The sequence below is a fragment of the Vigna umbellata genome, chromosome 8 (genome assembly GCF_029865625.1).
Source record: "Vigna umbellata cultivar VRB3 chromosome 8, Vumbellata_1.0, whole genome shotgun sequence".
Lineage (NCBI taxonomy): Eukaryota > Viridiplantae > Streptophyta > Magnoliopsida > Fabales > Fabaceae > Vigna > Vigna umbellata.
Window position 1 is genome coordinate 21,448,077 of NC_142172.1, and position 13,358 is coordinate 21,461,434.

The 13,358-nt window shown below is 35.6% G+C and overlaps 1 protein-coding gene across 1 annotated transcript in view; it reads right to left on the minus strand.

Moving 5' to 3' along the window:
- LOC124822283 (uncharacterized) overlaps nt 1-13,358 on the minus strand; it is a 39,699-nt gene that overhangs the window by 542 nt on the left and 25,799 nt on the right. The window contains exons 13-17 of the mRNA XM_088097155.1: nt 10,525-10,594; nt 2,428-2,508; nt 2,192-2,293; nt 1,229-1,353; nt 288-378 (exon numbers count right to left, since the gene is read on the minus strand). Coding sequence (XP_087953281.1) covers nt 288-378; nt 1,229-1,353; nt 2,192-2,293; nt 2,428-2,508; nt 10,525-10,594 — 469 coding nt within the window. The remainder of the gene's footprint in view (nt 1-287; nt 379-1,228; nt 1,354-2,191; nt 2,294-2,427; nt 2,509-10,524; nt 10,595-13,358) is intronic.

Sequence of the window (13,358 nt, forward strand, 5' to 3'; positions counted from 1 at the left end):
CAACCATGTGGACTACTAGTATTATACGATTTGGGAACACCTTCAAAGATTAATACCCCGAACTAAAAGTACACAACCTTTTTCCTTGAAACATGTGAGATGTGAGTTCAAATAACTATGAACACCAACGTGACTTGCAGTAAAATTGAATTTCAATAATAAATTGTTAGTTCGACTGGCATGCCAACCAACGAATAGCGAACTCATAAATTTGTATATAACCAAATAACGGGTCTCCTGCAAGAATACAGGTAATTGGGAGACAGAGAGTTCAGAAAATATTTTACCTTGTTTTTGTCACGCCAGCCAAGTCCAAACCTTAGCAAACTAATTTTCCGGGAGGGGTTTTCAGACCTTGGGCTTTGTACACGACCAGCCCTACAAAAATAGCTCCAATAAAGTTGAGCTAATAGAATATGGTCTTCAAAAATTAATGGATTTAGTATATATCATATATCATATATGCATCAAGCTCTTTGTATTGGAATTCCTTCCCCACAAATCCATGGCAACTGGGTTACGTCCACAGGACTCAAATGACAGAACAGACATTATTTACGATGAAGTGAACAAACATTAGAAGCCAGCCACAACTTCTGTAAAACTTAAGGTAAAAGCTTACAACTTATATTAGAAAATCATATTTGAAATTTTGAAGGTTTCCCTCCAGTTCAGCATCAGATAAATGCAAACAATGATATTTACCCAGCGACTCCAAGCCTTTTCATTAAAGCCCCATATACATCATTGCTATTCAGTTTCGTCAAGGAAACCTTAAAGCCATCTAGGGCCATTTTAAAAAAAAATTCTGCATGTCATAGTTTATTAAGTATATCACAGAATAAGTTTTTATTAACTTTGTTTTGCAATGCAATACGGGCTAGTTCTTAAATTTTTCCTGCATTTCATAGTTTACCCCGTACAGCATGAAAAAATAACCAACTTTCTTTTGCAATACTATATGGGGACTTCTCAAATAGGCAATTTTCATCTGTTTTAAACCAGGAGAGTTATCTAAAGTTTCTTTATTTTGCTATCTGGTATTTAACAAGGAAAAAAAATATAAAATAAACCCGGGCTAGTTTTCTCAAACAGGTTTATGAAATTATGAATGCTTAATTAGAGGTTCACAAATGAAATTACGGTGGTCTCGAGATATTGAGTTCAAAAGACCTTGTGCAAAGGGAAATTATAACTTATAAAAGGCAACAGCTGAAATAATTTTTACCTTGGAGAAGAAAGTGCTTTGGATTGGCCAGATTCATATTGAAGGGTAGCCTCCAACATACTTTCTGCCATCACAACTCGCTTTTGCATCTCAGCAATTGATTGCATGGCCTTGTCGTACTTTTCCTGCATATTTATTATACTGGAAATAGATGTAATCATGTCGTGTAAGATCCTTAATAGCAGTGTGGTTACTTTTTTCTCTCTGGGAAATATATCAGCACGTCGTATTAGAAAGCTCTTCAATTCCATGGACGTACTGAGGGTATAAAGATTAAACACTTGGATAAAATGTGTTTTTGGTTCCTTAATTTGATGATTTGTGAACTTGGTCCCTTGTCCATAAAGTAGGGACAAACTTCACCAATTATAAAAAAAGATAACTACGACCAAAATTTGTGTTTCAAAATGTGGGAACTAAGGAATTTAACTGAAAATTGAGGGATTCTAAATTACATTATACCTTCAAAACAAAGATGAAGAAAATAGTATCTCTCAATCATAATTAACCATATCCATTTAGCCAAAAAAAGAAAACCATCTGCTGCAGCACATTGTGAGCTAAATACAACCACTTAGCAAAGAATAATTTCTTTCCAAGAACATTACCAAGAGAAAATAAATAAGTAAATATATTAACGAAATATTTGGAGTGTATCAGTTATTTTACTTTTAAATTACTCATGCATTTCTATTCTTATCAGGCATGTGAGACATACAGAAAAGTACTCAAACCTCTACTGAGAGCACTAGTGAAAAAATATTAAAACCATAATGCATCTCAATGAAATTCAGATTTAGATGAGGATACCTTATCAGATGATTCATAAACAGGTTTTTATTTAAATTTTACTATCACAGATGATGATATTCTAACTATGATTTTTGATTGCAAATTTTACTACTCCACTGAAAGTAGCGAATGACCTGCATCACAACAATCATAAGAAGGGGGAAAGGATACCTGAAGTTCATGAACTTCTAATTTCTGAGCGGCAAGTCCTTGCTCTGCTCTTCTGCGAGCATCCTCAGTAATTTTTTGGTCCTGCTCTAGCCGCACTAGAACCTGTAGCACGGAGAAGATTTCAAAGTTTTCTCCATGACATATAAAGACATTCTTCTTAATCTCTATTTATTTATTCATTTTTGCATATAAGCTTACAGAAATAGACACTGGAGAAAACAGTTGCACACTAGAACCTGCAGCATGGCAACTTCTTGTTCTTTCTTATCAGCAAGGGCTTGTTGTAACTCGGCTAACTCCTGCTCCAGTTGCTCTATCTGTACGATTGAAACATTTTTGTAAGCCTCATAATCCAAAACACCAGAAGAAAAATATTTTGCAGAGAAAAGAAATTGTAAACATCATTGGACATGGAAACTGAGCAAGTTTTCCTAGTATTTATGCCTTTTTCATGGGGTTAGGTAAAAAGTACTCTATGCTAATTCCATGATTCGATACTTATATCAGAGTTATTTATATTATTTATATGAAAACATGCCCCAAGCTTCAATTTATTTATATTGTTAGAATCCCTTGATTTACGCTGTAGATAATATTTCCTTGTACAACTTTAATTACATAAGCAGGAGATTTAATTAGATTATAATGTTAGGAGGATTAATAGACTGGTAGTATATTTTATATTTATTATATAGGATCATTGATCCTGAATTATAGGATTAGATTGTGTCTATCATAAATTAGGATTTTACTTTATTAATTTTTTGTATTCATCTCTGATCTAGGGTTAAACTAAACTGAAGAAAAAAAGAATCAGAGTAAGAGTTTACAAATGTTCTGGTTAGAAGGTACTGTGAAGCTATGATGACTTCAAGCCAGAAAATTCAACTAGGGTTGTATACTGAGCCTAATCTTATATTTATCACTAAGAAAAGATATAAAATGCTAAGCATATGATAAACGATATAGACTTTAAAGATATGGGTATCTCTGTTTTTTCATATAATATCTCCTAATTTATAGGAAACTTTATTAAACTTAATTTCATCTAGTCTAATTAGAACCACCTATAAGAGATCTAAGTCCGCATATCCAGTCCAAAGTTTCCTCATGTTCTAATTGAAGTCTTATATCTTCAATCTCTTGGGATGATAGGTTTGGAATTGTTTATAGGAGGAGGGATAAGAGGTATATCTGAATATGACAGTTATAATCTCCTGTAAATGTTGTGTTTTTATTCTTGTAAACTGTTTTTTCCATGTAAACTGCCTATTTTTAAATAGTCAGTGTAGGAAGAGAAAAAAAAGGTTTTTGTTTTCCTAGGAAGTAAGGGGTTGAGGGAGTTGAGGACCACTTGAAAGTCCTTCTGTGTTTGATGTTTTACTGTCTTCTACCACATTGGCAAAAACAGTGCTGTTCTAATAAAAATCTACCATGAACTTGTCTTGTTGGTCTTTCAATATTGGTTGAATCTATCAATTGGTATCTAGAGCACGATCTTGGTTCTATGGGAGACCTGCATTACGGTATGGTGCATACCCGAATGAAACCACAGATGGATTCTCTCAAAAAGATGATGCAAGAACTGATTCAAGATCGTAACCCCCAAGAAATTGAATATCATGGGAGGCTTCAACGCTTGTAAGACATGATTCATGGGCTAACTATGGTGGCGTAGCAAGTGTCAGCAGCAAAGATTACGTCTCACAATATATCTGGCATTAACGAAAGCAATGGAAGGAGCAGAGAGCAGGTTCAGGAGCACACAACGTCCTCCTCAAGATGGAGAAAATTAGACATTCCTGTTTTTGCAGGCAAGGAGCTTATAGATGGATGAATCGATTGGAGAGGTATTTCAGATTAAAGGATGTGATTGAGGAAGAGACAATGCAGGCGGTCTTGATTGCTTTAGAAGGTAAAGCTTTGAATTGATTTCAATGGTGGGAGACTTGTAACCCCAATTCTACTGGGGATACCTTCAAGATTGCGGTTGTATGAAGATTTCAATAAACAATGCTAAAAAATCCATTTGAAGTTAGCCCCCCATCCAACTAAGAATCTTGGTGATGAAAAAAGATGGGAGATGGCAATTTTGTATAGATTATAGGGGTCTCAACAAGGTGACCATTGCAAATAAATTCCCTAGATGATGGAAAACCCCCTAGTCATGGCCAAGCATACTCAAGAAGAGTTGAAGTCATCTGTGGAAGGTGGGCCCAAGCTCTTATCATCATGGACCATCAATTAGTTCTTAGTAGATTAGGTCCATTTTAGGCCTTGTATAATGGGCCAAGTAGTCTAGGTTTTCTTTTAGGCCTTGTATTTGGCCTCTGGTTGTAGTGTAGGGTTTTAGGCCCTAAGGAGATACATGGATCTAAGGTAAAAACCTAGCTTGGAGAGCAAACCTTCTAGAAGTTTGTGGGCCCTTGGCTAGAGTGGTTTCCAAGTTGCTCTCTTTTGTGAGACATATGTTCTAGCCATGTGGCATTCTCCTAATGGAGATGATTTCTCCTTAGTAGTGGTTATCTGTCATGCTCTTAATGGAGAGGATTTCTCCTTAGTAGTGGCCACCTATCATCCTCCTAATGAGAGAATTTTACCTTGGTCTCCCAGTTAGAGTATTAGGGCTTTGCTTCTATCATTTGGAGACACCTTTAGGGTTACCTAAGCTTATAAATAAAGGTGTCTTCTCCATGTACATTCACCTTTGAATTGAGTATTGCTATGCTGCCAAATTTGTGCCATACTACTCAACTTAGGTCACCAAGGCTAGGCCACCTCATCTAGGTTTCCTCTAGCCACCTTTCTTTAAGAATTGGCCCAATCTCTCTTGAGAGCAACCAAACATCACCAATCCCACCCTTCTAATATCCCAACCGAGAGCATCCCCACCATACAATCCCATTGCTTTTGCACAATCACCTTCATGGTCTCATCTTCATGCTATGGATCATCCAAACCTTTCTAATAATCTTATTTTTGCTAAAATGCTTACCCATGACCTAAAGTGTTTTGTAACCTTCTTCCAATTCACTGTGTTTTTAAGGATCTTGCCACAGGGAGGATGATTGGAACTGTTAAGAAATAGGGAGGGTTGTATTGTTTTAACAACTTGCCACAAGGACGACAATTCGAACGGTTAAGGAACATAGAGGGTTGCATTGTTTTCACAACTTGAGAACTAAAGATAGTATTAGTACGCAAACAAGTACCTTTTGTCTCCAATCTTGCATTTCTGGTGCTAAATAGTTTGTCATGTTTATTGACGATTGTACCCATGTTACATGGATTTTTCTCATGAAAGAAAAATATGAAGTTTTTACTTTATTTGTCAAATTCTTTCATATGGCAAAAACACAATTCGGGAAGTCAATTAAACGTTTACATTTTGATAATCGGAGGGAATATGTAACTCATGACATGTATAACTTCCTTTCTGACAATCGTGTTGTTCATGAGGATTGGCCATGGTGGATCAACAACTAGCTCTGATTCCATAATAGAGATCAAATAAACCAGAAACCAGTCGTGTGATTGTGTAAAAGGATGCTTGACATTAAGTGTTTAGAATCATATTACATCCTGTTCAATTCTGCTAGATAGAACTTAAAAGAGAGGAAGACAAAAGTTACATACTAACTAGTGTAACCTTTGAAAATTACAAAATAAGAGAAAATAAAAAACAGAAAGAAATACAACTGAATAGAAAATAATAAAATACAAACAACAGCAAACATAAGATGTATAACAGTAGCAAACACTAACAGAAAACATAACATTAATAGTGTGCATACACCCCCAACAAAATGACATTGCTGAAAAAAAAAATATGCACCTTCTTGAGGTGACACGACCAATTATTTTCCAAATGAATGTCCCTAAATGTTATTGGGAAAAGGCTCTACTCATTGTGGCCTATCATATTAACCCGTTACCCTCTTGAGTCCTATTGAGTTCATATCTTCCTTTTATCCATCTATTCCTTTACTATCTAGTCTTCAAAGTCCCTGAAGGTTTGTTGTTGTTTAGGGTAGTTAAGTCCCTACAGGTTTGTGGCTGTTCGCCTTTGAAGGCCTCCCATATGTTTACTCATGGAAATCATGTTCTTGAAGTTTTGTTGTTGTTCGCCACTATTGATGGCAATCCAGTCCCTGCAGTTTGTCGTTGTTCGCCACTAGAGGCCCTTCATATATTCTTGTAGTTTGTTGTTGTTTGTTGCTGCAAGTCATCATCCATTTTTGATGGAAATCTCCCTCGTCCATTGCTGCCCACGTTGAAGTTTCATGGTGCTAGTTCGCCCTCGTCCATTGCTGTCCAAGTTGAAGTTTCATGGTGCTAGTTCGCCCTCGTCCATTGCTGTCCAATTTGGTTTATTGACGTTCTCTACAATTGAGTTTGACTATTCCAATCTTGGTTCATACAATCTTGTATGATCCAGCTTAAGGGGGAGTGTTGTAATTTGAGATAATATCTTTCGAATCTTCCTAATTAGAGGAAATAGATCTATAATCTTTATTTTATTTTACTTTCCTAGTTTCCCTATTTCCATTTTAGGAGAATTAGACTATTACAAATAGAAAGTATCAGAATGTATTTTTTATGATTGAGAATAATAAATCAGTCTTATTTTCCACTGTTAGAAGTGGACTTTAAGCCTAACTCAACCCCACAAAACCGGCTTGTAGGGTGAGGTTTGCACCCACTTATAAACTATGAATTGGCCTTATCTCTAGTCGATGTGGGACTTCCAACACACACCCCTCACGCCAAGGTATATACATCTCGAGCGTGGGATTAGACATTTTTAATGGGTGGTTCAATAGCGGCCCCGATAGCGGGTGGAACAATATGCCCAACAAACAACAAATATCGCTAGGATAGGCTCTAACCATGGTTCTGATACCATGTTAGAAGTGGACTTTAAGCCTAACTCAACCCCATAAAACCGGCTTGTCGGGTGAGGTTTGCACCCACTTATAAACTATGAATTGGCCTTATCTCTAGTCGATGTGGGACTTCCAACAGATATGTTCATTGTATGTGATAAGATTATGGCCAAGCAGCTGTCTAATTCTCATATACTAAGTCTTGATCAATGGGTTGATATTTTAACTAAGTCCCTTTCTTCAGTACGTTTTGCTCATCGAGGCAAACTCAATGTGAAGAGCTTTTCTTCAGAAAAAATTTCCCATTGAGTTTGACCGGGGCTGTTAGCATACTATAGTTGGCTTGTTTTAAGTCAGTCTTGTATTTTGTACAGCACTGTATGCTTTACTGTAAGTTTATTTCTTTTATGTACAGCTGTAAGCTTCTATTAGTATTAACAGAAACATGACTCTTATAAACAGCTATCATGGACATATTTCAAATTGTTCTGAGATCAATAAAAATGTTTCTTTCATTATTCATATTCTCTCTTTTCTCCAGGCTCACGCTGTCTAAGAGAAAAAATTAATCTGAAAGAAAAAGTCTTTATTCAATTGATTAATTTGAATTAGTGCATCAACTTCTATATATAGAGAACTCTTACCCTAAAGTAATAATTACAAAGAGATCTCTGGAATCTTGAAACAAGTTAACTTCTAGTAATACATTTAATATCCTACTAGCAACTTCCACTAATGCATTTAATATCCTACTAACAACTGTTACTATATAATGTTCTAAGTTTATGAACACTACATTATGTTACGTACCTAAGGTCGATACGTAACGATCCACAAACACAATAGGCAATAAAGCTAAAGAATGAATGATAATGAACTAATGAATCTCTTTTATTGATGGTATTATCTGAATAAACAAAAGTAAACAATAATTGGGAGCATAACCTCCATCAATTATTTGGGAGCATAACCTCCCTCACAAGATAATAATGTCTGTCACAAAACTCAATAATCAAAAGCATACCTTTAACCCTAGACTCTCCCTTTATTTATACTAATTATTTCCTAAATAAAATATTTCCCTAGAATAAAATATTTGCCTAGAATAAAATCTTTCCCTAGAATAAAATATGAATATTGTTCTAAATAAAATATTTCCCTAAGATATATTCTTATTTACTATAATTATTTCTAAATATTTCCCGCCTATCCTAACTGTTGTCCCAGTTAGGATAGTCACTCTTCACCCGATCGGCTCAGGTCAATTGCTGCTTCCCACAGTTCGTCCTGGTCACTCTCCCTTGTCCACCGTTCGGCCTGCTCGCTCCCTGCCTTACACAGTTCGGCATGGTTGCTCCCATGGTTATCGAACTCGCGAGTTAACTCGTTAACTCGGTCGAGTTTACGAGTTCACACAGTGCTTTCGAGTTAACTCGTAAGCAAACTCGTTTTCGGAGTAGGATCGGTGGGATCGGTGGTAGACTCGCTAAACTCGCTTAAAATCGCGAGTTTGGTTCCGATTTTGCGAATTTGGGAAGAAATTTCGAAAACACAAAAATGATTACGTTTTTAGGACTCACCATATTAGGTTTTCTAAAAGATTCACTCATTGTTCATCTTTGTTTTCACTGTTCATCTTTGTTTTCACTGTTCATCTTCGTTCTCGCACTCTCTCCTTCTATCTCGTTGTTCAAGCTCGCCCTCCGTCGCGCCGTCCATCTCAACGTTCGAACTCGGCCTCCGTCTCACCATCAATCTCCTCCTTTGATCTCAGTTTCGTTCCTGCCATTTGCATCGTCTGTAAGTGCAAACTCTCGGATGGGTTCATTGAGTTTTAATGGTTTATAGCACTGACACTGCAACAGATATTTTAAACATTTTATGTTGGGTTTGTGGCCCTGTCTCTCTGCAACATATATGTTTTTAATAATTTTATGTTGAGTTTATGGCACGGAACTGAAACATATATATTTTTTAATGATTTTATGTTGGGTTCATTCTTAGCACTGCAACATATATTTTAATGATATTTTATTCTACACTACTGCAACATATATTTTAAAAATATTTTGTTTTACAAGCACTGCACCATTTTACAAGCATTATTCCTTTTATTTTTTTCAAAAATAAACACTGTTAATTTTTTTTTCTAATTTATGTTTTACAATATTTCTATGAGTAATATTTCTATAAAACTATGTATTTAAATTTATATAATTTTGTTATTTTATTTGAATTAGATGTTATTGATATATTTTTTTAAAAAGTAAGCTCTTACGAGTTTACGATTCGAGTTTACGAGTCGAGTTTACTGGACTCTTACGAGTTTACGTAAACTCTCGAGTTTGACAACCTTGGTCGCTCCTCGCCTTCCACCGTTCGGCCTGGTCGCTCCTCGCCTTCCACCATTCGGCCTGGCCGCTCCTCCCCTTCTTCCATTCGGCTTGCTTCCCCCTGCCTCCTACTGTTGGGCTCCAGCTCTTCACCACCTTCCACCGTTCGGCTAGACCGCTCCACGCCTTCCACCGTTCGGCTCCAGCTCTTCACCACCTTCCACCGTTCGGCTAGACCTCTCCACGCCTTCCACCGTTCGGCTACCGTTCGGCCTTTACGGTCAATACCGTTCGGCCTCACTTCCCTCCTATCTTCCTTCTCCTTCTCATATCCTTTCCAAACCTTATTATTACCCCCTACCTTATACCGTAACACGTAATACAACTCAGCAAATATCAATTTTGTGTATCATTCCCTTTAATATCCTACTAGCAACTTCCACTAATGCATTTAATATCCTACTAACAATAGTTACTATATAATGTTCTAAGTTTATGAACATTACTTTGTAATACAGCTCAACAAGTATCAATTTGGTGTATCACTCCCTTTGATCTCTCTTCTCCTTCTCTCTATCTAATCTCTTAAATTCGACAACTTCAAATATTTCAGCAACCAAGCTTAATACCACTAGATGGCAAGTCGCTACAAAGATTATTGAGTGTCTTTTGGCTTTATCAAAAGTCAAAACTTCATAAAACCCATAGAGTTAAGGTCTTTTTAAATTATTTATCATGTTGTTTGTAGTCTTCTTCTCCCTCTGGTAATCATACTACTCCCATTTTATCCACATTTTGCTCAAGGATGCTTGTGTGAGGGAGAAAGGGAGAGGGGCAGGAATACTGATCAATAGATCTTAGCATGAACTGTCTAGTTTAAAACAAGTCAAGTGACGTTTTTTATGTGGTTGTGTTAATTTAAGGAAAATTCAATCTTGATTATCCATATATATAGCTGAAAGACCATAATTTACTCGATATAAATTTCAAATGGGCAAGAACAAATAATAATTTCTAATTTTTATTTTTACCCATTTAATAAGCATAGGTACTCAATAAAATACCAAAAATGTGAAAGGTCACACAAGAATATGGATCATCCAAACAAATATACCCTTGCATTCAACTCCAGACGGTTGTCTTCCTTCACCATCTCCATTAAAGCTGTTTCTAACTCCTCAGCTCTGTTCAAGGTTGGAACACGTACACAAAAATGAGTAAATTGTCTTTAGAAGATATCACAAAGATCTAAAATCACTGTATATAGTTTATCTTATTAACGAAGAAGCATGGGCAATGAAGAAGAAAGGTTACAAATAAGGCATCAAAAGTTCTTAAGGAAATGCAACATAAAGATTTATTAAGTGGTTGGTTTACGAGCTAGAGAACCAAATTGGTATATAAAGCCACTATACAAAATGAAGCATATTTCATAAATGGGTCCACAATGTCGAACAAAGAGCATGGTTAATATGCATATATTGTTGGTTGAGAACTATTTCCAAACCCCTTTTAGGCTACGTGGTTTAGATTTTAAATAAGACCTAATTGATAAAGTTACATGCAACATGAATAATATTCTCATAAATAGGTCAACAATGTGGCATAAAATGAAGTTCTAGGAATGATTACAACCCCATTTTTTGGCATGACCTGAACATGATTATTGTGTAAACAGGTCTAAGCATTAGCCTAACTATACTAGGTTGATATTTCCTTCATAAAATTTATTTTGTAGAAAATCACTATTTGAAGCAAGAATAATGATTACGATGTACTATTTCAAAATGATATTACACAGGTATTTATTGACGGTACAAGGGCTACATAGAAGGAAATAAACACACCTAATAGTCAGGAAAAACTTCCTAGTCAGAATCCTAAACAAAATTCTTTAATTCTAGCAGTTTCAAACCTGATATACACTGAAGCAATTTTCATTTAGTTTACATCTATATTTACTCCAGCTTTTGGTCAGCACATTAGCTGCCTGCTGTCCAGATGGAATATGTTACACACTAGATCTTTTTAATTTCCTTGGTAAGTGTCTATTTTAATATGCTTTATTCTGTCAAGGTTTATAAATTATAGGATTTTGTGAAACATTGATTATCCCTGGCTTGTCATGATAGAGCTTCATTGGACATTCAAACTTGACTTTCAAGTCATCTAGGATATTCTTTTACGATAGCAATTTGCACACTCCTTGAGTAATAAATTTGAATTTTGATTATACATGTCTTGCTACCACATTTCTTTTATGATGGGTCAGGGCACCAATAACCTTTATTAGTGGTTGAATTGTCAAGGAAAACACAAATGACAGCCCAAGGATAAAGTTTGTCTCTGTGTTGGTTATGAATATGAACAAAGGTTGTAAATTCAATTGTTGTAAATGAGTCCATTTGAGGTCCTGAAGGAAAGAAGCTGTTCAAGAGCTCTACGGATTTCTGTTGTCCAGTACATGTGAGAGCAGTCTTTTTATCATCTATGATGCAGTGAGTAGCTTAACCAAAATATGCAATTAGCCCTAGTTAGTAGGAGATCCTATTTCCTTTTATTCTCAATTATGATTTACCTATATAAATGGATTAGTGGTTGTACTTCAAAAAAATAAATAATATTCAGATTTCAGAATTATTATTCCTTGTCAATTCAGCCTTTCCCCAATAAGATTTAACAACCTTTTCCTGAAGCAAAAGAAACGAAGTGTATCGAGTAAGTGCTCACTTTTCCTTTTTACCACCCCATTTTATTGAGGTGTGTTGACACATGCTGAGTCATGGATATTTACTCGTAATTGAAGTAAGGAGACTGTTGGATTGAAATAATGTCTGTGTGACAAAATGGATCTTTCCTTTTTGGGGTTGATCAGAATTAGGTACTTCACCAAAACTAAACAAAGGTTGTGGTTTGATCATAACATTATTATTCCTCTACCATGCTTGGCTATGAATTTCGTCTTGTCTGAGCAACATGTCTCAATTTTCTTAGAATCTAAACTAGAAACTGTTCAAATTTTGTGTTCATAACAATTTTTTTCAAAGAAGGCCGTTGAAACAAGCAAGCAAAGACCATATCTGCAAGAAAAGCCTAGAGACCTGATCATGCTAATCAAAAGATATTCTGTGATCTGTTTCATGATACTTCAGTTGTTTCTAATTTGTTCTTTAAATATTAGGAAAAATATTCAGTTCATGTTCAATTCTCTCTTTCTCTCTATTCAGCCCATCTAAGATGGTATCTAGAGATTTTTCTTCAACGATCCAATTTCTGCACTAATTTCTTCACTGTCCCAATTGCAACTGCTTCAACTTCATCTTCTTTTGATTTCAATCAGTGCATTGATCGAGATTGTTTCACTTCATCAATTTATGTTTTTGTTCAGTGATTTGTTCTCAATTCAGCTCGAAATTGATTTAGCTTTGTAACTTGTATTCAAACATTGTAAAATTCCTGAGTCCAATAAAGTTGATTCTGGTTTATGTAAACCCTGCTATGCTAGCAAAACTCACAGGTTGCCCTCTCCTGATTCTAGCTAGTTATGCATATTCTCCATTAGAACTCATTTACTGATTTGAGGGGACCTAAACAAATTACTTCTCATGCAGGATATAAATACTATGTTTCTTTTGTTGATGCTTTTTCCATATATGGATTTTCTAATAAAAACTCCAGATGAAACTTATTAAGTTTCAAACCTTTAAGGAAACTTTTGAGTTGCAACCGAATTTCAAAACCAAGAGTATTCAGTCTATTTGAGAGATGCAAGCCTATTGGCAAAGTCATAAAAACATTGAATATCATCTGCAAAAATGTTCTGAGCTTTCTTCCAAAATGTGTTACAAGTGTTCCCAATAGTTTTGGTTCAATACACTACCACAGTAGGCCACAGTTGGAAATCAACCTGCTTCCAATGTTCAGCTTTCTCAAGAGGCACATTGCTTC